This window comes from Peromyscus maniculatus, chromosome 18, assembly GCF_049852395.1.
Source record: "Peromyscus maniculatus bairdii isolate BWxNUB_F1_BW_parent chromosome 18, HU_Pman_BW_mat_3.1, whole genome shotgun sequence".
Taxonomy (NCBI): domain Eukaryota; kingdom Metazoa; phylum Chordata; class Mammalia; order Rodentia; family Cricetidae; genus Peromyscus; species Peromyscus maniculatus.
Window position 1 is genome coordinate 41,487,839 of NC_134869.1, and position 26,611 is coordinate 41,514,449.

The window sequence follows — 26,611 nt, forward strand, 5'->3', positions numbered from 1 at the left end:
CCCAGCATCCAAGTCCCACCAGAGAGAGCAAAGAGTGGCCTACCTGTATCTCACGTCTCAAGGGTAGTCCTGAGCCACATCCCAGGGGCAGGTACTTCAAAGTCATAGGTAGGTAAAAAAAAAAACAGTTACCTGCTACATCTCTGGGGCAGTGATTCAGGGCCAAGACCGAACAGCTGTCCACTACAATTACGTGCAAGTGTTCAAGCAGCCTGTTGAACAGTTATTCTAGATTAATTGGATCAGCATGCGGCCTACAGATATAAGAATCAGAATGCTTATAAAAGGGACAGACATAGGTATTAGCCAGGAGATCCATGAAGAGTTTTAAAACCTCCTGTTCTGTGACTCTGATGCCTGTTGTCTGAGTTCGATTCTTAAAGCACAGACAATTAGCATCTTGGCTCTCTTACCTGACTGAATGGGTATGCCTATTTGCATCCCCCTTAGAGGGAAATATAGGTTCTAAAGTGTTATCCAGCAGCTACACTGACCTAGGCATGCCCTGTGCCCACACTCAAATGATACACATATCTTGGTGTGTCTCTAACCAAGCAAGTAAGGGACTTGAATGATGAAAGCCTCAAGTGATTGAAGAAAACAGTTAAAGAAGATATCGGGAGATCTCCCATTCAAATATCAGATCAGTATGAGTAACATAGTAAACATCACCATTCTACCAAAAAACAATCTACAGATTCAGGGCAATCCAGATGAATATTCTTCACAGATCTGGAAAAGGCAATGTTCAGTTTCATATGGAAACACACACACACACACACACACACACACACACACACACACACACACACACAAACACACACCAGGATAGCTAATAAAAGAAATAATTAAGAAAATGCCTTCAAAGCCTGCATACAACACAATCTTTTGGAGGAATTTTCTTAATTGAGGTTCCCTCCTCTCAGATGAATTTAGTTTGTGTCAGGGTAACATAAAACTGTCCAGCACAAGGCATAATACATAGACATGGTGAACCGTAGTGGGTAGCTGTTCCAGCTTTGACTTGGAAGGACTACCCTTAGTGAGGCTTCCAATAACTGTCACGCCTACCTATGGCTTGCACCTGGGGCAAGGCCGAGATGGGAGCCCTTAAGACCAGAGATCTAGATATGTCCGCACTCTTGGTTCCTGGTGATCCTAGATGCTGGAAGACAGACAGTCAGAGTTCTCCAGAGAACCCAGCTGGACTGCACCTCACCTCTCCCAGATCCTGTAATCAAACCCTTTACTGGCAGAAAGTTACCCCAAAATAAACCTCCTTTGTAACTAAGTGGAGTAGCCTTGATAAATACCTACATTAGGGAAGAGACAATACATGCAAGAAAATTCACTTTAAAAATTTCCTCTCTCTCTCTCTCTCTCTCTCTCTCTCTCTCTCTCTCTCTCTCTCTCTCTCTCTCTCAATCTCTCTCTCTCTCTCTCTCTCTCTCTCTCTCTCTCTGTGTGTGTGTGTGTGTGTGTGTGTGTGTGTGTGTGTGTGTACATGGATCTGTGTCCTATGGTGCTCTGGTGAACACCAGACAACAACTTGCAGGAGTCCATTTTCCCATCCATCATGTGCACCCTGGGTTTGAACTCAGGCCCCCGGCTTGGAAGGAGGCACCTCCCTGTTTTCTGACTATGGGGTTCTTAAGATCCCTGGAAGCTCTTAGGTGGGGAACCGCTGGTAGTTTTAAAAGAATGTCATCACCTCACCACTCAGAGGTGCTCTGAACCCAAATAGAGAGGAAGTGTTGAGAGCATTCTCGGGTAGCAAACCACGTGCCAGGCACTGTTGGTCTAGTTCTGAGGGTTAGATCAGGGGTTGGAAACCACAGCTGCTCCCCACATGCAGTAGGCCTTCCCCTGCCTGATTTCCCATGACAGAGTTTAATTATTGAATCCAGCAGAGTGAGAGACTAGCAACTGCAAAGACAGGATTATCACCGAATTCTGCCAACTAAACTAAGAAATACTGTCACCGGATCCCTCAGATACTGCCACGGTGAGGATGATGCCTGACTCAGCCCTAAGTGACTGGGAGGTGTGTAGTATGCCCTGGAATGGATGCCCTGGAGCCGGTGAGGACTCATGTACTGCGTGGAAGGCCGCAGTGTGACAGGGGTTTTCACACATGAGAAACAGAACACGGAAATTCTCACAGCACCAGCTGATTGCGTCTGGCATTAAAAAAAAATTTCTGTTTGTTTTGTTTTTGATTTTTGAGATCTGGTTTCTCTGGGTAACAGCCCTAACTGTCCTGGAACATGTTTAGTAGACGAGGTTAGGCTATAATTCACGGAGATCCACCAGCCTCTGCCTCCCAAATGCTGGGATTAAAGACATGCACCATCAATGCCACCTGGCTGCTTCTGGCATTAAAACTTGATGTTTTCAGATCAGGGTTAATAGTTGAATAAGTGCATCAAGGGATGGAGAATAGCCAATGAACAAATACATCAAAAATAAATGTAAAGTCAGTAGGGGATCCAGTCCAGAGCATTCCCACACTGAGAAAAGAAGTCACCATCCTAGAGCCAGCAAAGGGCCTGAGAAGTAGGAGTGTGTGGAGGATGAGGCTGGACGAGAGCAGACTCTAGAGTAAGAAATGGTTCACTTTGTCAAGGGCCCGTTAGGGACAAGGGAGATTGGTCAGCTTGGTTGTAAATTTGACCCCCGAAACATCCAGGTGGTTATGTGAGGAGGAGGATATATGCCCAGGCTATGTGTAGGTGAGGATGAAGGCACAGACTATGTGTAGATGAGGATTACAAAATGGTATGTGTAGGTGAGTGTGTAAGCCATGGTTATGTAGGTACTGGCTAAGTGTAGGTGAGGACATAGACCCTATTAAGAATGCCATGATGATTTTTTTTACCAATATGTAAACAATTTCCCCACAGACAGCATATGAGAGTAAACAAAGACAATCATTGTGCATTGAAATTATTTAATGACTTTTTGTAGTTTTTCATAATGTGCTTAATTTTGCTGATACAAGCTCATCTGTCTCAGAGTTAGTTGATATGCATGAAGCTACTTTAAGAAAGTTAAGGGGTAGCATAGAGACGACCAATCTGTCCTGAATACCTCATGATCAGCTAGAGGTATGGATCATTCCCTCAAGGGTTAACACAGACTGACATGAGTTGAGAATTTACTTGCAAGGAGTATAAATGGGCCAGCTCTAAGAAAATACTTTTTTGAAAGGTCACACATTTCATGACAAATTTCTGAGTTGAAGCAGTCTCAGTTGTATTCACTCAGAATTATGTTCCCTTAAAATCCCACCTTGCCCCACACAGTGGCTCTTCTTCACTGTCTGGGTGCTGAGCCCACACAAGGCCTGGGAACTAACACAGCTGTCATTTTACCCAAGATCTACTGTCTCCTTACATATTTGTTGTATGTCTATCCAACAGTGGGGAGATGAAGACTAATTCCAATGAAACTTAATGTGAATTACTTCATAGGTGAAGAGCTGATGTACAGAGACGTGTGTGACACTCAATGCTAGATCACTGTCACCAGCATCTGCTGCCTTGGCTAATAGAATAATGGAGGCTTTCCATCAAACAGTGACCACATTAGTCAGCATTAAGCCTCTTAGGAAACAGTCTCCATGTTGCTACTGCTTCTGATAAAAGCCTGCTTGTCTAAAGGGGAAACCGAGGAAATGTGACATTTCCCATAACTACTTCTATGGCAAGAAAGAGACAGAGTGAGCTGAGGTGGAGGCACAGGGTGGTTAGACTCCACAGTTTTTAATGTACTCGGAGACATCTTCGTGTTGACAGTGTCTTGTCCAAGACGACCTATGGAGGAGAAAGAGTGAGACAGGAGGAAATGGTTAGAATTCTGTCCTCTGTCACACACATTCTCAAACCTGTGAGGGAAATAGTGTAACAGTGACACTAATGGAGACTGTGTTCTGGGCCAAGATCTAGTGTGAAACCCAGGCTACAGCTGCACCCAGAAGCTGCTACTGACTGGTGGAGCTGTGTCTACAAGGCTGTTTGATCCTCTCCAAACCCTGGGCAGAGCACAGCATGCTCAATGTCACTGTGACATCATGGGCACAGAACTGTTAACTGGTGATACAAATAGTCTGGGGGCCTGAGAAGGAAGCAGTCATGTGTGGGAATTCTCAGAATCTGGAGAAATTCTCTAAACCTAATGATGGAGTGAAAGGCCCCAGCTATACCCACAGTGCTCAGAATAACACTTGGGTCTTAGAAAGACTCACCACACTTATCAACAGAACCAGCAGTTCCCCCTTCCAGAGTTCCAACATACCATGCTTTCATGCCTTGTGCACTCTTCGCAACCGTCTTTGCACATTGTATAGCTTGAGTAATGTCATCCTGGAGCAAAGCTGAAAGACAGGGGTGGGGAAGGACAAGGACTGTTACAGAAGCCATTTTCAGTTCAGATCCAGCCAGCTTTCTTCTGTGACGCTGAGCAGTGCATGCAGGAAATTATTTTGCAAGTGTCCCTGCATCTGTGATTATTGGAGACAGCCTCTCTTGATTTTATGCAGGTGACATGGTGTAAGTCATTTTATTTCTCATTTAGAAAGTCCCTGGGGGTTTGGGATATACTTGAGTGTAGAGTGTTCTTAGGATTCCAACACTGATAAAAAGTAAAGAACACACTGAAGTCATGAGGGGTCACTGGAGGCTGTGGGACTGTCAGCTTCCATGAGGGAAGTTCCTCTTTGTTCTCACACTGAGAAATAGAACAAGCCAGAACTGTCACCGATGTCTACCAGTGGAATTTATTATAACGTAAAACAGGTGCTGGACAGATGGCTCAGTAGCTAAGAGCTCTGGATGCTCTTCCAAAGGACTTGATTCCAAGCACCCACATTACAGCTCTCAACTATCTGTAACTCCAGTTCCAGATGAAGCCCTCTTCTGGCTTCCACAGGTACAAGGCATGCACATGGTACACAAACCTCCCTGCAGGCAGAACACTCACACACATAATGATAAATTAATACTTTAAGAAAGAAAACACCCAGCACTCGGGAGGCAGAGGCAGGCGGATCTTTGTGAGTTCGAGGCCAGCCTGGGCTACCAAGTGAGTTCCAGGAAAGGCGCAAAGCTACACAGAGAAACCCTGTCTTGAAAAACCAAAAAAAAAAAAAAAAAAAAAAGAAAGAAAACAATGCACAAGCCTTGTGAGAATAAATTTCTTCCTGGAAATTTATAATCGGTAACATGGAAGCAGCCAGGTGCTTTAAGACTCAAGATATAAGAGTGGTATTTTTAACATACAGAGTATTGTTACTATAATTTTATATACTCTTTAAAATGAGAATTCAGGTAACTTCATTACTATTGATGCAGTTTTAAGTAATAACTATATCATGAAGCTGTGCAAGTATAATTTAATTTGTGTAATAAATGTAAAATCTGTTCTTTTTAATGGGAGTACATATGTGGATAATATAAATTTACATGGACCTGCAGCATAGATTTACAGTCTAGAAGAGTATTTTCCCAAGTTTCCAGTTACATCACCTCCCTGAGCACTCAAACTGGGAGTGATGTTCCTCTTTGCTTGTAGTTTCTAATACCTTTCAATGACTGCAGATGGGTGTTCACAATGGATTTAAAGATAGGCTAAGCAGGCTACCAAGAGTGTTCCACCATCTTTTTTCTCCTGAAAAATTTTAACCAACAAATTTAACAAATTTGAATTAATAGTTCACTGTTTAGAGTGTTTGGCAAAAATGTAGCAAGTCTTGGGTTCAATTTCCACACTGGAAAAATAGAACACCATTGACCAATTTAATTCATGCACTAAAAATTACATATTACTTCTCTCACCGGGTGAGCACAAGTTCTCCCATCCCAGACCACAATCCTGATGTGAACCTTGTTTGTTTGTCTTGTTAAAAATAAGTTTCATCTTAAATACACGAATCTGTGTTATTTTGTTAGATCAGATAATTTCAATCTAAGAATTAGATCATTTGGACATGCAAGCTAAGGAGTTTAACAACAGAACTTGATCTTAGTAACTCACTCTAAAACCCCTCCACACAAAAAGCACATTGTAGGCGGAAGTTTCTGTTCCACCAACAACTCCCAAACACCCAGCAGTCGCATCCCAAATTACCACACAGAAGATTATATTCATTATAAATGCTCAGCCATTAGCTCAGGCTTATTACTGACTAGGTCTTATACTTAACTAAATCCATAATTCTTATCTATGTTTAGCCACGTGGCTTGGTACCTTTTCTCAGTTCTGCCTTGGCATCTTGCTTACTCTGTATTCTGCTGGTGACTCCTGACTCTGCCCTTCCTTTTCCCAGAATTCTCCTAATCTGGTTCCCCCACCTATACTTTCTGCCTGGCTACGGGCCAATCAACATTTTATTAAATCAATTCCAGTGACAAATCTTTACAGTGTACATGAGCATTATCCCAAAGCAGTACATCAGTACATACACATAGAAGCCAGTTGGACAAAATGGCAGTTGTTTAGTGGTACCATGTCATATAGATTTTATTATAGTAACATATTCATTTGTATATGTTAGATATCTTCGTAATAAAATTCATTCAGTCATAAATGACCCTATGGCAATTTCCATAACTACTCTTAAGTAAACAGCTAGAATGAAAATCTTCAGGACAAAACAACAGTAAGACCCCTTACAATTAATTAGTATATATTCCAGAAATTTTCATGTTATAAAATGACACCTTGTCAAAAATGTTTATTTTTCTTAATTTCAATTATGTGTCTGTGTATGGGTGAGTGCATGTGAGTATAGGTTAAAAAAAATCCCACAAAGTTGTAATGACACCAGCTCTTTATTTTTAATTTTCTATTAATTTAACAAGTGTGTCTGTGTGTGCTGGTCTGTGCACCAGGGAACCTGCACAGATATGTGTGTGTGTGTATGTAGAAGTCACAGGACACACCAGGAGCTGTTCCCTAGAAGCAGTCCACATTGTTTCTGATGCAGGGTCTGCCATCAGAACTGGCTTACAGATCAGCCTATCTGATTGGCCAGTGAGCCCCATGGATCTGCTGTCTCAGACTCCCCAGTGCTGGTCTTACAAATGCGTGTCACCAAACTCAGCTGTTATGTGGGTGCTGAGGGTCAAACCTTGGCATTGGGGACTTTCTGTCTGAGCTACCTGGCCAGCCTCTGTTTATTTTGTGTATTCATTTAGGATTTTGGAGGTGGAACCAGGGGCCCTTTGATTGATAGGCAGGGCATTCTATCGCCAAGCCATACTCTAATTCTAATGTCTTCCTTGGCTAATGTTGATGTGAATAACAATGATTTTCTAACAGTCCAGTCTCCCCAGGTTCCTCATGCTTCCTTCAGTGATGTCTCCTGCACAGAGTCTCTGCTCTTGCACATGAGAGCAGGTGGGTTGTTGGCTATCCCTCTGAGCCCCACTTGTCTTACCGCTGCAGGGCATCCCACAGTGATTCGGCAATTTCGGCATTTTGCCATCATCACACCAATATTCGCTAGTGATCTGAAATATCCCATAGACGGTGTCTCGGCCTCCAAAGCTCTTTGTAAGCAGTGTGTTTAAGTGACTTTCATGCTGAGCCATACATACCCCTAAAAAGAAAAAGAATATTCATCAATGAGCAGCAACAACAAATGATTTATATCGGAAACCAAAATTAGCTCTTGGATCTGGCTGTATTTCACAAGTGATTTATGTTATAAGTATAACCATATGATTAAATTATAAAATATTCTCCCACTAGTTCATGCTGGGTTTGGCTGTGTTTCCTAGTGTAGTCTCTCGTCTTAAGTGATCCTCCTGATTCTCCCTTTCAAGGAGGTCAAATTGATGTACGCAGTCAGCAAGTGAAAATATTCAAGAGCCCCAAAGAGAATCTCTTTGAGGACAAATCGTTTTTCACTGAGAATAAACCAGATAAGGTCACTTTAAAACACTCAACAGATCGACTGGTCACAGTGGTGCTCTCTTTTATTCCCAGCAGTCCATAAGCAGAGGCCAGAGAGTCTGTGTGGGTTTGAGACGAGCCTGGAGAAATAGCAAGTTCCAGGCCAGTCAGAGCTCTACACTGACACCATGGCCCCTCCTCCCCAAAATAAAATAGCTGTTACTTCACTGCTTTTCCCTCCCTCATCTATTCTGGAGATACCTCTGCCTAAAATAAAAACACAAATAGTGGTTAGGTGGATTTTATAAATTAGTATCAAATACACATGCTAATAAAACATTCCTATTAGAAAAATAAGGATTTCCTCAGAGATATGTTCTTATAACCAATATGAATTTGTATGTTATGTTAGCACTCTTTTTCTTCTCTGTGTCACTGTGGATACAACTTTGGCACAGAACATGCCATCCCTTACTTGGATCTTAGGAGTGTGTACCATCACAAATGGCTGATAAGAATATTGAGAGTGAGAACATTAGAACAGGAAAGGCTATTCTACAAGTACATCCATCCATCCATCCATCCATCCATCCATCCATCCATCCACCCATCCATCCATCCATCCATCCATCCATCCATCCATCCATCCACCCATCCATCCATCCATCCATCCATCCATCCATCCATCCATCCATCCACCCATCCACCCATCCATCCACCCATCCACACATCCATCCATCCATCCATCCATCCATCCACCCACCCACCAATCCATCCATCCATCCACCCATCCACCCATCCACCCATCCATCCACCCATCCACCCATCCATCCATCCATCCACCCATCCACCCATCCACCCATCCACCCATCCACCCATCCATCCATCCATCCACCCATCCACCCATTCACCCATCCATCCACCCATCCACCCATCCATCCATCCACCCATCCATCCATCCATCCATCCATCCATCCATCCATCCACACATCCATCCATCCACCCATCCATCCACCCATCCATCCATCCATCCATCCATCCATCCATCCATCCATCCATCCACCCATCCATCCATCCATCCACCCATCCATCCATCCATCCATCCATCCATCCATCCATCCATCCATCCACCTATCCATCCATCCATCCATCCATCCACCCATCCATCCATCCATTCATCCACCCACACATACATTATCTACTCACTCATTCATGGACAGTTATTGAGTAGTAACCACCTTCATCGAATCTGAAAAGAACACTAGTTACAAGGACATAGATGGTGTAGGCCATGAACAACTTTTCTCATTCACCTCTTCCATTGTGCAAAAAGAAAGACTTTCCCAAAGTGAAGAAGAGTACCAAGTCACTTCATACTCAGTTTCAGAAGACCTCACTTCAACAGCAACTTGGGGGAAATAGGATCCCTTTGCTCTGCATAGGAAGTTCAAAAGGTTTGAAAGTTTATTTTTCCTAAGGGTCCATACCATGGTCAGAGAAGACACATCCCAGTCACCCCAGGCTCTCAGAACTCAAGTTCTGAATGAGTGAGTCCTCCCATCTTTTCTCATCCATTGTGGGCTATTGAGTCTTAAGCAACTGGAAAACCTAGTGACTCTCCATGACCACCTCAGGTCCTATTGCCTTAGCCTGGGAAGATGTCCCCTCCCATGTCCTCACTGCAGTATCTCTGATGGAAAAGATGAATGCTGATGTTTTTAATCAAACCAAGTCAAACACACAGGAATCCTAAAAGCTTATCGATCCCAGCTCCCTCTCTGCTCACTGATAGCTTCCTTGTACCTGTTCTGTAGAGGGTGATTGTATGGAGGGGTCAAGACCAAGAGACTTACAGTGGGCCAGGCTGATTCCCGCGAAGCCATCCAGTCCTTGTGTTTTCATAACTTTGGCTATCTCACATCGCTCAAAGACCTTGGCTTGCACATTGACAGAAAGCAGGAGGAACCCCAGAGAGAGGAGAGCCTTCATGTTGTCTGGGAATCAACTCACCAGCTGCCCAGAGCAGCCAGGCCCCAGTATTTAAGCATCTTCTCCTCCCTTCATCCTCTAGTGATTTGGGAGCTCTACCTTTTGAGCTTAGTGCCAAGCAGTAAATTCTTATTGATCCACAAACTTGAAAAACATTTTTATGTTCTCCCAATGTTTAAACAGAGACGTTCTGTTCTATAGAGAATGATGAAATGATACTGTTTTAAGACTTGGCTCACATAGAACCAGGAGATAGCACTCTTCCTAAAACAGGGAGCTCATTTTATTTTATCTTGAATACGACCAGTATAAAGAAAAAGAAAGTGATCATGTTTTACTGCTTAAAACAAAGTATGACTATACATCAATAGTCTTTTAAAATTAAATTGTTTTGTGTATATACCACTTTGTATTATCTTTTTCACTTAAAATTATCTTGCATAGAACTCCCCACAAAATGAATCTCGTAGTTACAATATGTCTTTGCTTCATCATCTTCCTTTTCTAGATGTTCTTGCTAGTACTATAAATTTTGTATTTTTGCAAACCGATTGTAGGATTTTTTTTTTCTGAGAGAAGGTTTCACGGTGAATCCTGGCTGGTCTGGAAAATGCTTTGTAGACTAGGGTGTCCTTAAACTCTTCTGCCTTCTGAGTGTTGGGATTAAAGACTTGTGCTACCTTTGCTAGCAATGAGAGTTACACTGGCCATGGTGTCCATGCACAGCAATTGAAACCCTAACTAAGACAACCCATAAATCAATATTTTAAGTATTAATAAAACTCATGTGGACAGCTTTCCTAATATCTTTCACAAAAAGTCTTGTTTTTGACTCTGCCAACCTGTTTCCATGTTAGAGCATCAAAGGTCACTCGGACTTTAACAATAAAATTGACCCAAAGCAGCATGCCTAGGATTGGCCTAGGGAGGAAGCTCTCATTTGTATAAAATGCCAACATCACACTCAACTCTATTCATCAAAGAGATTTCCTCTCTGATTGGCCCAAGAGAATGCCAGTTTTGTGTCCAAGTCATTGCTTGAGCCTCCTATTCAAAGTAAGAACAATGCCACTTTTTGTCAGATTAATATTGATTCATTAGTAATACAGACTGAGATGGATTTGAGGAATTCAAAATGACAGAAACCAGGTAAGGTTACTAGATGTCTCCTTTGTGTCCTTCCTAACCCTGTGATCCAGAACTTACGGTTGTTACCTGTACAACTTTGTGCATTTTGTTGACAAAAATCAATTTTTCATTACAGTCATTTGAACAGTTATGAACTTTTCCTTTTTGGGAAGTTGAATAGGCAAATAGTTACTCATCATTCAGAGCTAAACCACTATCAATGATTCAGTGTGACTACTTCAATGGTAAGGGTTGGGTCCAATCTCAAAATTATTTCTCCTGGTGCAGGAGTTAGAAGCAGTAACAATATCTCATTATAATTTTGTTTCATTTGACATAGTGAGCAAGTGTCTTAAAAATAAAACAGCAAGCACACATAATTTTGGGCAGAGATTTTACTCTCCCTTTGTAGAAAATATCCATTTTTGCCACTTTTTTAGGTTATTTACATATCCCAGATAATTTTGTTGTATTATAATGGAAAAGAATGCACAATATGTTCATAATTATTTATTCATCTTGTTTCCAAGGAAAAAGGAATTAATTTTGATGCACATTGTGTGCTTTATATCTATGAAGAGGGATGTTGACTGTGAGTCTGTCAAATATTTGACTGTGACCTCCAGAGTGGAAACCAACTTGAAGGCCAAAGCTTTGCCACAATGCACCATACTCTATAGAATGTACTTGGAATCTGTGTTTGAAGAAGTGCCTCTACGGTTAACTAGTGCTGGGGTTAAAAGCATGTGCCACCACACTTGGCTCTGTTCCCAGTGTGGCCTTGAACTCACAGAGATCCAGATGAATCTCTGCCTCCCATATGCTAGGATATAAGGCTTGTGCTCCCACTGCCTGGCCTCCATCTTTAATACAGTGGCTGACTTTGTCCTCTGATCCTCAGGCAAGCTTTATTGTTAGAGCACAAATAAAACATCACCACACCCATGCGTCTACATAGAAGATCCCTTAGTCAGCACACTAAGGACACAGCTCCTCTACAAACTCTAAAAATTTCTGTATTTGTTGCTGCTCTACCTTAACTCTCCTGGCTTTCAAAATATCTCCAAGCTAATGCACAAATGACTGTCTATTGGTACTCTGCCCCATATTTACAATTTTACTCCTGAGTTTCCTCACTCCACTTGCACTTTTGACACCCAGAGTATTCCCTTCTTCTTCTCTTCATCTTCAATGTTCCATCACTGGATTCCCCTGTATTCAGAGAGCCACAAGTTCAGGAAACTTATTTGTCAAGTCCTGCTCTGTAGGATGACCTATCCTTAACAGGCTTGAGGGCCAGCTGGTCTAAACAAGTGAAAAAGATACTTTTGTTGGGTGTTGGTGGCACACTCCATTAACCCCAGCACTCGGGAGGCAGAGGAAGGTGGATCTCTGTGAGTTCAAGGCTAACCTGGACTACAGAGTGAGTAACAGGAAAGGCACAAGGCTACATAGAGAAACCCTGTCTCAAAAAACCATAAAAAAAAAAAACTTTCTGAGAGCCAACCTGGGTCTGCCTAAGGGCCTTAGCAACAGCAGCTGTAACACGATCTGGAGATGACCTGGACCAATGAGAGCCAGCCATATCAAACCAGATGCATATTCATCAGACCTCCCCCCAAGCTTTGGTAGAGGGTATATAAGGCTTCCTTCTCCTGAATAAACTGAGCTTGTTGTTTTGACATTCTCCCAGAGTCTGTGTTGTTGACTCTGCACCTACTTGGCCCTCTGCACCTACTTGGCCCTCTTCCCCAAAGGGAACAACAATCCTGCTACAGTTATCGACTACATGAACAGTTCTAAAGGCGGGGTGTGGAATTGGGAAGTGATAGCTATGAAATAGAGCCATAGATGAGGAAAAAGACAGAGACACAGGATGGCTGTGGGAGGTTTCTGGGTCAATACTACAAACAGGAGTTTTATTGCTCGCAGCCTGTAAATACACAAAACAAAGAGGAGGGGTGAAAAGACCTCTCCCCTTCAAGGACATCACGGCTCAAGGGACAAAGTACAGTTAACTGTAAACACCTCCTTAGTACTCAAGACATCTGGTGACCACGCCTTATGGCAAAGCTTTGAAGTATAAGACACCTGGTAACCACACAGTTGGCCAAAGCATCCTATTATGCAGCCTTGTGGGGGACTGAAAAACAAGCTCAGACTCCCTGACCTTGAGTCAAGATGAAAACAAGAAATAATCTAGGGTCTCTGTGGGCACCCACATTAAATGAATTCTTGGCTTCTAACCTGCCCTGGTGTCCATGGGCGGCCATGCTTACTGAATCCGGATTTTCTTAGTGTTTCCCATGTTGTAGGGCAAGATTCAGACTACCTTTCCTGGATTCTTATCCTGACAGAGAGGAAATGATAGAGATGGCAGAAAGAGGTAGTGATGTACCTGGGTGGAGAGAGGAAGTAAGATGTCAGGGCACAGAAAGGGATATAAGGCATTAGTATACAAGTAGTAGAGCTCTTGATCTGAGGATTTCCTAGTGGTTAGAACTTGTGGCTGGCTTGTTCTATTCCTCTGATCTTTCACCTTTCAAGATGTGCTGATTCCAGTTAAAGAACTCTAGGAATTAAAAACAGGATGCTGTCAATATGGACCTGTTGCCCCCTTTACTCAGGCTCTACTAGAAAACAGGGCTCTTGAAGCCCTGTCTCCTGGAGATTGAAAACAGATGGCAAGAGCTTACCTGTCAGGAGGGGATTATTTGTTGTGAAAAATTGAATTTGTGGAACAATGTCAAGTTATAGCTGATATAAATCAGGCACAACATATTCCCAGTATTTTGATATGCTTTCCAGAGAAGGCATTTATCGGGAGACAAATCAGCAGTTAAATTTTGATGTGGCAGTGTATTACCTACCAGGTTAGTGCAGATGCCAGGAAGGCCTGGAATAAGCTTCTGTCGTCTGGAAGGCAGACTGAAGATTTAGCAAAGATAAGGCAAGGACCTGATAAACTATTTCAGGATTTTGTTGCTAGGCTAATGCAAACAACAGGCAGGTTAATTGGAGATTTGCAAGCTGGAGTTTTGCTTGTTAAACAGCTCACCTATGGAAATGCCAATGCAGCTTGTCAAACTACTTTGAGACCTTTTAGAATGAAGGGCAACATAACTGATTGTATTCTGCTTTGTTCAGGTATTGGGCCTCATATAATCAGAGGATAGTTATGGATGCTGCATTACAGGGAAAGACAGCCTAGGGTGTTCTCTAACAACAAAGAAATCATGGCCAGTGGTAAGGGAGAGATAGTCAATCTCCTGGAAGTTGATTTAGGTGTGGTCAGATGGGGCACCAGGTCAATTGGTGTCCTGATAAGAGAAAAGGTGTAGGAGTAAATAAGGAACCTGGGTTGTGCCTGAGATGAAAGAGAGATAAGCATTGGGTTTATGAATGTCTATCAAGGAAGGATGCCCAGGGGAATCCTCTGCAGGGAAACAGATGGAGGGGCCAGCCCCAGGCCCTGACAGAGTAGTTTTTGGAGTGATTCTGAAGTCTGTTCCCCCAACAAAGACATTCATTCAGGACCTCAACAGAGCAGTCCCAGGTAGTGCTGGATTAGATCTCAGGTCTTCCATCCATGCAGTTTTAATCCTGAAATGGGGATGTAGACCCTCCCCACTGGGTTTATGGTCCTTTGCTGGAAGGCACTGTAGGGTTATTCCTGGGGGAAAGTAGTACCACCATGCAGGGTGTCTTTGTTGCTCCCAGAGTGATTGATGCTGATTATGTTGGAGAGATTAAGGTGATGACTCACTCACCTAGTGGAGTTTCTGTGGTAAAAACAGGCCAGAGACATTCACAATTCATTTTACTTCCCCAAGAGGAAACAAGAAATCAAGTTAAAAGGGAAAAGAGAGGAGAGTCTGGGTTTGGTTCATCTGATGCATATTGGCTACAAGCCATAAAACCAGAGCACCCAGAACTCACTTTGCTTACCAATGGAAAAATCTTTCCTGGTCTTCTAGACAGTGGTGTGGATGTGTCTGTTGTTACTGCCAGTCCACGGCCTTCCATGTGGCCAAAGACAGAGACCGTTACACAGCTGCAAGGGATTGGTCAGACTCAGAGTTCTGAGAAAAAGTAGCAATGAACGTTCCTGGAAAGATGAGGGCGGCAATGAAGGAACTTTGTGGCCATATATTGTTCCCCACTTGCCTGTAAATTTGTGGGGTTGAGATGTTATGAGCCATATGGGGTTGTATTTATAAAGCCCCAACACAGATGTTGCTAAGCTATGGTGATATTGTGTTCCTCAAAATATTGTGCACCCTAATAACTTACCTGGGTCAGAGAACAGAAAAGCCACTTGATACTTAGGTTAGCCAGTGGTAGCACACGCCTTTAATCTTAGCATTCCAGAGGCAGAAATCCATCTCGGATCTCTGTGAGTTCAAGACCACACTGGAAACAGCCAGGCATGGTGACACAGGCCTTTAATCCCAGGGAGTGGTGGTAGAAAGCAGAAAGATATATAAGGTGTGAGGACCAGGAACTAGAAGCATTTGGCCTGGTTAAGCATTTGGCCTGGTTAAGCATTCAGGCTTTTGAGCAGCAGTTCAGCAGAGACCCATTCTGGCTGAGGACTCAGAGTTCTCCAGTCTGAGGAAACAAGACCAGCTGAGGATCTGGTGAGGTGAGGTATGCTGTGGGATGGACTGTATGTCAAATAAAACACTGATTGGCCAGTGGCCAGGCAGGAAGTAGGTGGGACAAGGAGAGAGGAGAATTTTGGGAAGCGGAAGGCTGAGGCGGAGAGACACTGCAGCCGCCGCCATGACCAGCAGCATGTGAAGATGCCGGTAAGCCACCAGCCACGTGGCAAGGTATAGATTTATGGAAATGGATTAATTTAAGCTATAAGAACAGTTAGCAAGAAGCCTGCCACTGCCATACAGTTTGTAAGTGATATAAGCATCTGAGTGATTACTTTATAAGTGGATTGTGGGACTGCGGGGCTTGGGGAACCTGGAGAGAAGCTCTCCAGCAACAAATGGCGCCCAACGTGACAAGAATCCATTAAAAACTGCTTGGCTTGGTGGCAGGTCCGCTTTCCCGCAAGGGCGGCAGGCGGCCCGCGGCGGCGGCGGCGGCGGCGGCGGCGGCGGCGGCAGCGGCAGCACACGGCGGCCGGCAGCGATCGGCTTCTTAGTCCGAGCTGCTGGCGTCCTAGTCCGGGTAGCAACTTCTAGCCCGGGCCTAGGTCTGTGAGCAGCTTGCCTAAAGCCGGTGCTACAAACAACTCAGACCTGCCCTGCCGAACAGGGACCTGCCTGTAAAGCCAACGCACGTGGTCGGAGCTTAAGGAAGCCAGACCCAAGCCTTGACTCGGCACAAGAGGGAACACGTGGCTGCATTTAAGCTTTAGCCGGCTACGCTTTCTTGTGCGTTCTCTCTTTTCTCTCTCTCTCTCTCTCTCTCTCTCTCTCTCTCTCTCTCTCTCTCTCTGGATTTACACCTGGGACACTAGGTGGCTGCTTTGAAAATCCCCTCGGATTTCTACTGTTCTTCGCAGATTTGGTAAGTCATAATATATCAGATATTTTAAAGGAAACTATCTAAAAGAGAATTTTTTTTCCACATTAAAAAACAAATGGGTTTTATGTGTACATTGGAAGAAAATTGGTTTTTGTTCGAAATTTTAGGCAGTCTGGCAATGGAACAACTATATAATATTAGTATTGGTGGAATTATGCACCTTATCACTATAATAATCCACATTTTAATATTTAAAAAGATAGTCAATTTAAGTGCCAGGATAACAGCTTTAGAAGAACTTGTTAAACCTGTAAAAATTCAGACAGAAGAAATTAACAGTGAAGTTGTTTCAAGTCGGGATCATAAGGTTGCAGAAAGAAAGCCTGTTTTCACACAGTCACCCTTAATTTATCCTGTAACCGTACAGCAGATGCCTGATCAAATGGCTACACAAAATACTTGGGCTCCAATTGAAATGTTGGATTTAAAAAGGTTTAAGGAGGCAATAGTATCTTATGGCATGCATTCCCCATATGTAAAGCAAATGTTAAACACTTGGTCAACATATAATAGGATAGTACCACAGGACTGGCGGGACCTCGCACAAGGTGTTCTGGAACCCAGCCAGAGACTTCAATTTCTGACTTGGTTTAAGGAGGAGGCTAAAAACATAGAAAAACAATGGAGGGATAAAGGAGTACAAGTTTGCCAGGATCAGCTTATGGGCGAAGGCCAATATGCTTCAGCAGAAGCACAATGTTTATATGATGTCCAAACCCTAATTTTATGTCGAACGGCAGCCTTGAATGCATGGGACAAAGTTGAGGAACCAGGAAAAAAATCTGAGTCATTTACAAAGGTGAAGCAAGGCCCAAAAGAGTTTTTTACAGATTTTTTACAAAGACTGGCTTCAGCAGTAAAGAGAACGGTCTCGGATTCAGAAGCTGGTAAGGCAATAATTGAATCTTTGGCCTTTGAGAATGCGAATGCAGCATGCAAAAGAATAATCAGGCCATTAAGGGCAAGATCTGCACCTATGGAAGATTGGATTAGAGAAACAATTAATGTTGAAGCTGATGAGCATGATGATACATGGGTAGGAGAAGTAATTTCAAAAGGTTTGAGGAGTGTTAGATGTTTTAGATGTGGAAAGCAAGGACATTTGAAAAGGGACTGTAGACAGGTCATTCCCAGAAACAATGTTTCTTCAAGGAACAATGGCAGCAGAATGCCCCTTCCTTCTGGAGTATGCAGAAGGTGTGGTAAGGGAAAACACTGGACCAACGAATGTAGATCAACAAAGGACAGACAGGGTAATCCTTTGCCTCAGTCTTCGGGAAACTCCCAGAGGGGCCTCAGGCAGGCCCCCAGTGCAAATCCAGTTCAAACCTTTCCGGCAGCCATAGAGGAAATGCCTGCTCTGGAGAGCGATTAAATAACCAAATGCCTATTGGAATAAATCATGCTGGTCAGAATGATGAAACAGAGAGAATAGAAAATTCAGGAGAAAACATAAAGAAAATTTTTTGGCAAACTTCTATTAATGAACAAAGACCAAAATTAACGATAAAAATAAATGGTGTTTTGTTGTCTGGTCTGGTAGACACAGGTGCGGACGTTACCATAATTGCACCAGAATTTTGGCATCCAACTTGGCCTCTTCAGGAGGTAAACGTTCAACTGTTAGGAATTGGGACATTATCTCAGGTGAAACAGAGTGCAAGATGGCTCGAATGTATAGGTCCAGAAGGACAGAGAGGAAAATTAAAACCATATGTGGCTAACATAACTATGAACCTGTGGGGTCGAGACTTGTTGCAACAATGGAATACTCAGATTAACATCCCTCCAATCTCAGAAACAAATCATAAACTAGCACATGTTACTGAGAGAAATATTAGAAGATATTGTTCTAATGAGTGGTCACCAGCCATCCATATTATACAAGAACAGGGCACAATAACTGATGATCTTCCAAAGACACCAACAGCTCTACCTTTAAAATGGTTAACAGACAAGCCTGTATGGGTCCAGCAATGGCCTTTAACAACAGAGAAACTCCAGGCTTTAGAAGAGCTGGTAGAAGAACAGTTAAATGCTCAGCATATTGAAGAATCAACCAGCCCTTGGAATTCTCCTGTATTTGTTATTAAAAAGAAATCTGGTAAATGGAGAATGGTAACAGACCTTAGAGCAATTAACAAAGTAATTCAGCCAATGGGCTCTCTACAATCTGGGATGCCTTTGCCTACTCTGTTACCAAAAGGATGGCCTCTCATAGTTATTGATTTAAAAGACTGTTTCTTTTCAATACCCTTACAAGAAAAAGACAAAGAAAGATTTGCTTTTACAGTGCCTACTTATAATAATTCTCAACCGGTTAAAAGATTTCAATGGAGGGTCCTCCCACAGGGAATGTTGAATAGCCCAACTCTGTGCCAATATTTTGTACAACAGCCATTGGAAGTGATACGTAAAAAATTTCCTAAATCTATAATTTATCATTATATGGACGATATTTTACTAGCTGACTCAAATGCAGATACTTTAGAAATAATGTTTGAAGAAGTAAAGAAAATTTTGCCTCGCTGGGGATTACAAATTGCTCCTGAAAAGATACAAAGAGGAGATTCTATTAATTATTTAGGATATAAAATAGAGCTACAAAAAATTAGACCCCAAAAGGTGCAAATTAGGAGAGATAGACTACAGACTCTTAATGACTTTCAAAGATTATTTGGAGATATTTCTCATCTACGAACTATTGTTGGGGTAAAAAATGATGAACTGACTAATTTGTTCAAAACCTTAGAAGGTGACAAGGACTTAAATAGTCCAAGAGAATTATCACCTGAAGCTGAGAAAGAATTAGCCTTGGTAGAAAAGAAAGTGCATGAAGGACACGTGAATCGTATTGATCCAAAGCTGGATTGCATTTTGGTTATCTTACCTTCTAGGCGTTCTCCTACTGGAATATTAATGCAGAGGGAAGATATTATATTGGAATGGATATTTTTACCAAATAAACCAAATAAAAAATTAAAAACTTATGTGGAAAAAATCTCTGACTTGATTTACAAAGGAAAAATGAGACTTCGTCAATTAGCAGGCATAGACCCAGCAGAAATTGTCGTACCATTAACTAAGGAGGACATTGAAAAATTATGGACAGAAAGTGAACCTTGGCAAAGAGCTTGCAGTAATTTTTTGGGAGAAATTAACAGCAAATATCCCAAAAGCAATAGAATTGATCTTATAAAGAGAGCTGAATGGATCTTGCCTCGAATTGTACGGCAAAAACCCATATCTGGAGTTCGTACATTTTATACAGATGCCAACAAACAAGGAAAGGCAGGTTACAAATCAGAAAATTTAAGTAAAGTGGTTCAAAGTCCGTATAATTCAGTGCAAAAATCAGAATTGTATGCTATTCTGTTGGTATTAATGGATTTTTCAGAACCTCTCAACATAGTAACTGACTCTCAGTATGCTGAAAGAGTGGTGTTACATATTGAGACTGCAGAATTTATCCCTGATGCTTCAGAATTAACTTCACTATTTATTCAATTACAAGATACAATCAGGAAAAGGAATCATCCTTTATATATAACTCACATTCGATCCCATACTGGTCTGCCAGGCCCTCTAGCACAAGGCAATGAAGAGATTGATAAATTATTGATAGGAAATGTGCTGGAGGCCTCAGAATTTCATAAAAAACATCACGTTAATAGTAAAGGTTTAAAAAAGGATTTTTCCATAACCTGGCAACAAGCCAAAGAAATAATAAAGAAATGTCCTACTTGTTCCTTCTACAATCAGACGCCATTACCAGCAGGATGTAACCCAAAGGGTACTCAGAGAAATGAAATCTGGCAGATGGACGTGTTTCACTTTGCAGAATTTGGAAAATTGAAATATGTACACCACACTATCGATACTTATTCAGGATTTCAATGGGCAACTGCTTTGAGTTCTGAAAAAGCTGATTCTGTAATCACTCATTTGCTAGAAGTTATGGCCATTATGGGTATACCTGCACAAATCAAAACTGACAATGCTCCATCATATGTCTCTGTTAAAATGAAACAGTTTTTTGCTTATTACAATATAAAGCATATTACAGGCATACCACATAATCCTACAGGTCAAGCAGTTATAGAAAGATCAAACAGAACTCTAAAGGATATGCTAAATAAACAGAAATGGGTAACAAAAACCCCCAGAAATAGACTGCATAATGCTCTTCTAACTTTGAATTTTCTGAATGCCAATGAGAAAGGAACAACAGCTGCAGAGAGACATTGGATAATAGAAAAAACTACAGAATTAAATCAGCCTATATACTTTAAGGATGTGCTGACCTCAGAATGGAAACCAGGGTATGTATTACATTGGGGACGTGGTTTTGCTTTTGTTTCTACAGGAGAAGATAAGCTGTGGGTACCATCAAAATTGATAAAGGTTCGATTTGAACAAGAGAGACCTCTTAATTAGAGGAGGTGATAGTTCATCAACCAGCATGAACATCCAATTTAAACTAACTTGTATCGATAAAACATGCCTTTTCATTTCATCAGAAAATAACTTGCCAAAAAGGAACATCCCCAAAATTAGTCTTGGGGAAAGGTTTTTGTTTTTGTCTTTTAGGAGAATGAAGGTTAAGGAATCTGAAGAACACTGGACAAATGAGACAACTGAAGAAAAGGGACAAATCATCTATCCCAAGAAACAGAGTGAAACGGTGTATGGGTATATATTATCTAAAAAAATTTTATGTCTTCCTAAATGTTTGTTTCTGCTTTTCTCTAAAGATTTAACACTATTGGTCTTCTAACAGTCCCAGTTCAATTAAAATTTAAAGCTGACTTTGGAGTTGGAGAATGGCTCTCTCCTTCTTTAAAATCAAGCATGTTGTTAAAAGGTAAATGCAAACTCCCTGTATCATGCCAGAATAAGAGCCATCTTCTGCTATGGTACAGGACAAAAGCAAAATTAATTAATGGACTATTCTATTACTAATCTCAACTCTTTGATTCTATTCTGATTCTTTAAACTTTTCTCAAAGTATAAATTTTATATCAAAATTTACAAGATTAATATATATATATACATTTTAAACTTTGTTAAGATATGAATGGTCACATAGAGTACTAACTAATTCTAGGAAAAAGGCTAGCTGCATATATATGTTTTTGTGTTCGAGTCTCTTATCAGTTTTCTGCAGGAAATCATGGCCAGGCCTAACATCAACTGAAGTCTCCAGAAAGAAGATGGGGCCCCACAACAACAACAATTCCACGTGGACAATAATAATATCATTAAGCTGACAAACATCATCCACAGATCAGCTTTGAACTACAAGGTGCTCAGAGCAAATTTGAGATGACTAGCTGAGATGATCCAGTCTCAAAGACTACTTGAATAAGGACTTGAGATAAACCCTCAACTTTGGCATTATACACAGACTGGATAATGAAGGATATAGTTACCTCTCCTAGAATTTGACAATTAACCTAAAATTTTTCTTTCAGGATAAAGAAAACTTCGCCCATACCCAGCAGGAAGCAATTTTAAGAATACGACGCCCACATTCCCAAAGAGGTGGTGTGGGGCGGGTGGTTTTTTGGTCTTTTAATGGGTTTTGGGTCTGGGATAATTTTCAGTATTTAGGGGGGTTGGTTACAAGTTATTGTCAAGGGTTAGGAAAAAGGCTAAGCAAAGGAGATTAGATTTAAGGTTCTTGTTTAAAAAAAAAAAGAGAAAGAAAGAAAAGAAAAAGACAATTACTAGTTTTAAATACTTTACATTGGATTGAATTGTTTTATATTGTACACAAATTTGAAACTGATATTGTTAGAAAATGCTATATGTATATTTCTAATTGTATTTATTCCATCCATTTAACAATGTAATGCAAATTTCTGATCCTTGAATGTTATTATTATCAACTATTAGGATATAAAGAAATGAAAGCTAGTAGTTAGACATTATTATAGAACTTGTAGTCATATTACATATGTTTTAAAAATTGAGCAGAGATGTTTTAGACAGGTCATCTTCAAACCCTTCAGAGATCTACAGAATATGGCATTTAAAATGTTTTAATAACTTAAAAAATTTTTCTTTTTTGAGACATGTCGGCTCCTGGCAGTACCAATCTACTTTAGAGAAAATATGGGCATTGAAGAAACTGCATATGGAGTCAACTTTCATTCTGGCAAAAGTTAGCCACTGGACAACAAAGTATCCTCGAATCAACAGGACAAAATGGACAGACAGATCACGAAACAAGGGACTACTGATTCTTGCCAAAACAAGTGTGGTTATGGCTTTATCAAAAGGCATCTTCCGAGGCCAGGACAATATGGCCCCATCCCTGAAGTGGCCTTCGCATCCGGAAAAGGTACGGTGCCCTTTTCTTCGAAGGCAGCTTAACAGGCAGAGGGCCGATGGATTCTGTTGTACAATGGAACAGCAGCTGAAAGCTCATGCCTCTCAAAAGTAGACTGGCATTTAATAGAGGGATGTGGAGAAGAAGGGGATGCTGAGATGAAGCCATATATACACAGCCAAGAAGAATGGACAGCTGAATTAAAAAACTGTCAACAATTTCCAGAATTTAAAATCCTGAATCATGACAGGACACTAGTGGAATTCAGGTGTTTCTGGTACGTGGACTGCTCTCACCCAATGTGAGGTTGAACTGTTGACCTTGTGTACATCCTACTTCACAAATGAGTCTGTCAGATACACTAAGCCTATAGGCTGAAGATGATGCCCCAACACTGCGGAGAAACCTCAGGTGACTGCCCAGGCAGCTGGCTGTTTCTGTCAACTCACAAAATTTTTTTGGAAGTTGCTTGCATGCACTTCCTGTTTTTATTTTTGTTAGCTAATTATTCCCTTCTTGGGTCTCTGAGGGAGTTGAAGATTAGTTAGTTATGGTTGAAGATTAGTTAGTTATAGTTGAAAATTAATTAGGATAGAAAGTACATTAGATACATCTTGGGATTACCAAAATAGGATAGATAATGGAATTATTTTCTCTGATTCGTCAAATACCTGTTTAGGTATTTATTACTTGTATATATTGTATATAGTTATTGTACTTTTGTATATAGTTTTTCTTTTGTTAGTCATAACCTTTTGCTTTTTTTCTTTTTATTAAAATAGAAAAGGGGAAATGTGGTGGTAATCTAATTGTATTGAAATATTATTTTGATTTGTACTGAAATATTAATTTGATTGTATGTTAATAAATAAAGTTGTCTGGGGGTCAGAGCTATTAGAGCCATAGCAAGAGTGTGGCGGTGGTGGCACACGCCTTTAATCCCATAAGATCTCTGTGTGTTCAGGGATACAGCCAGCATTGGAGACATATGCCTTTAAGACCTAGGGGGCTGTACATTCAGACAGTGACGAGGCAGTCATGTGTTTGGGTTTACAACCAATGAGAAGGCAGAACAACATACTTTAAAAATACGAACCGAGAGGAAGTAGCTCTCTTTTCGCGAAGCTGGGACAGCAGGAGGAAGGGTGAGATTTTAGCTCTGAGCTCTGACCTCTCGGCTTTCTCTTTTACATTGTTTCTGTGTTTCTTATTTAATAAGACGGTTGGTTACATCAACATCTGGAATGGGTTAATTTAAGCTATAAGAACAGTTAGCAAGAAGCCTGCCACGGCCATACAGTTTGTATGCAATATAAGTCTCTGTGTTTACTTGGTTGGGTCTGAGCAGCTGTGGGACTGGCGGGTGACAAAGATTTGTCCTGACTGTGGGCAAGGCAGAAAAACTCAAGCTACAAATGGCGCCCAATGTGTTGGCAAGAGTTTCCACCTAAAACCTGAGAAAAAAGATTCTAAAACGGAGCTAAAAACAGTTCCTAATTGTCTCTCTCAAATGAGCGGCAGCCTGCCGGTTTGAGTTACTGGCAGGTTCCTGGCGTGTGCGCTTGACCTGCAGTATGGCGGGAATGAGGCCTCTGCAAGTGGCACATTAAGCTGCATGGTGGATTTAGCCTTTGCTAGTACAAAACAAAAAGAGGTTTCTGGGCTACACGCTGCTTTGATAAGAAGCATAGACCCACTATTTCTGAGAGTTGATGGCTCCCAGAGCTGGCGGAAAATGTACCACCGCCATGTTGGGAAGCTGAAGTGGGCGGAGCCAGCAGCCACAGCGCCGTTTCAGGCTTAAAAGGCTGCAGTTTAAAGCAATAGGATCAAGCTAATATAAAAAATAAGCCACATAAAGATGGCTACCACACAGAGAATCTGGATTATGTTCTCTTTGATATTCGTAACTGAAGAGAAACATTTGATTGCAAAAGCTGTTGAGTTATGCCAAAATGTGTATTTTAAAGGTACCTTAACTTCAAAATTTGGATGTAAGGATATGTTGCTTTGGAAAGGAGGCTCTGCTTTTGTTTCTACAGAAAGCCAGAGGCTATGGATTTGTTCCAGATTAAGATACATCAGGTTTGACCAGCCAAGACCACCTGAAAGGTCTCCGATGACACCATGGCCCAGATGATCCAACATCCAGAATCGTTTCAAGGCAACTGGCTCAGACGATACAGTCTCACGGACTACTCCATGATCCTAAAATTATCTTTGTGTCCCCTTAAGATACAGCGCCCCCCTCCAGCAGGAAGTAGTAAGAGAAGCTACGCCCAAATTCCCAAATATACCAAGCTGGCTTTGGAGATGTATAAAAGTTAAAACCTTCCTTTTTAAAAAAAGAAAAGGGGAAGTGCTGTGGGATGGACTGTATGTCAAATAAAACACTGATTGGCCAGTGGCCAGGCAGGAAGTAGGTGGGACAAGGAGAGAGGAGAATTTTGGGAAGCGGAAGGCTGAGGCGGAGAGACACTGCAGCCGCCGCCATGACCAGCAGCATGTGAAGATGCCGGTAAGCCACCAGCCACGTGGCAAGGTATAGATTTATGGAAATGGATTAATTTAAGCTATAAGAACAGTTAGCAAGAAGCCTGCCACTGCCATACAGTTTGTAAGTGATATAAGCGTCTGAGTGATTACTTTATAAGTGGATTGTGGGACTGCGGGGCTTGGGGAACCTGGAGAGAAGCTCTCCAGCAACAGAGGTAGCTGTAGTTTGTTCTGGTTCTCTGATCTTCCAGTTCATGCCAATACCTGGCTCAGGTTTGATTTTATTAATAAGACTCTTTAAGATTCATGCTACATGAATGTTTCAACAAGACTGTTACCTGATCAGGGGTTGGGGAAAACAGCGGCAGCCAAGCATCACCTCTGCTTCCCCAAGAAAGGACTAATAGAGCTGGATTAGGGCATTTTCAGGAAGGGTCATTGGGCAGCCTGTACTCCATGCAGATCCTATAACTTGATGACCTTGTGTGGATGGATCATTGGACCCTTACAGAAGAAAAAAATAATAAATTGCCCAGGAGTTAGTTTAGGAACAGCAAGATAGGGCCATATTGAGCCCTCTAATTCTCCCTGGAATTCTCCTATTTTCCTAATTAAAAAGTCTGTGCCGGGCAGTGGTGGCGCATGCCTTTAATCCCAGCACTCAGGAGGCAGAGCCAGGCAGATCTCTGTGAGTTCGAGGCCAGCCTGGGCCACCAAGTGAGTTCCAGGACAGGCGCAAAGCTACACAGAGAAACCCTGTCTCGAAAAACCAAAAAAAAAAAAAAAAAAAAAAAAAAAAAAAGAAGTCTGGAAAATGGAGATTATTACAAGATTGATTTAAGGAAAATAATGAGACCATGCAACCACTGGGAGCATTGCAGCCTGGATTGCCTTCCCCTGCGGCCATATCAAAGGATACTTATAAAATTATTTTATACTTAAAGGATTGTTTTTATATCATTCCTTTGGCCCCCCCAAGATTGTTAACGTTTTGCATTTGGCATTCCACCAGTTAATTTTAAAAAGCCTATGAAGAAATTTCACTGGATCATTTTGCCTCAGGGAATGGCTAATAGTCCAACATTGTGTCAGAAATGAGTGGCTCAAGCTACCCCAGGTGTTAGAGATCAATTTCTGCAAGTTTATATTATTCAATATATGGATGATATTTTTGCTTGCCAGTGAAAATGAAGGAATTTTTCTTGACACATATGGACACCT

General features: G+C 41.6%; 1 protein-coding gene and 1 long non-coding RNA gene across 2 annotated transcripts in view; both read right to left on the bottom strand.

The window, feature by feature from the left end:
- The window catches only part of LOC143269166 (uncharacterized), a 280,184-nt gene that overhangs the window by 234,751 nt on the left and 18,822 nt on the right, over window positions 1–26,611 (bottom strand). The window lies entirely within an intron of this gene.
- LOC143269165 (lysozyme C-1-like) lies at window positions 2,934–9,928 on the bottom strand. Its single transcript, XM_076553963.1, has 4 exons — window positions 9,750–9,928; window positions 7,439–7,600; window positions 4,297–4,375; window positions 2,934–3,815 (listed from the first exon to the last, which is right to left on the bottom strand). Exons 1-4 carry the CDS (start codon window positions 9,883–9,885, stop codon window positions 3,749–3,751), a joined length of 444 nt encoding a protein of 147 aa, XP_076410078.1. The 5' UTR covers window positions 9,886–9,928; the 3' UTR covers window positions 2,934–3,748.

What these genes read in the sequence shown, in the direction of transcription:
- LOC143269165 (XM_076553963.1), bottom strand. Translation starts at nt 9,885, where the DNA reads ATGAAGGCTCTCCTCTCTCTGGGGTTCCTCCTGCTTTCTGTCAATGTG. An exon ending in CTGTGGGATGCCCTGCAGCG is followed by an intron (nt 4,376 to 7,438) that starts GTAAGACAAGTG and finishes CCTGTCTTTCAG; the next exon opens with CTTTGCTCCAGGATGACATT. An exon ending in GCACAAGGCATGAAAGCATG is followed by an intron (nt 3,816 to 4,296) that starts GTATGTTGGAAC and finishes TCTCCTCCATAG; the next exon opens with GTCGTCTTGGACAAGACACT.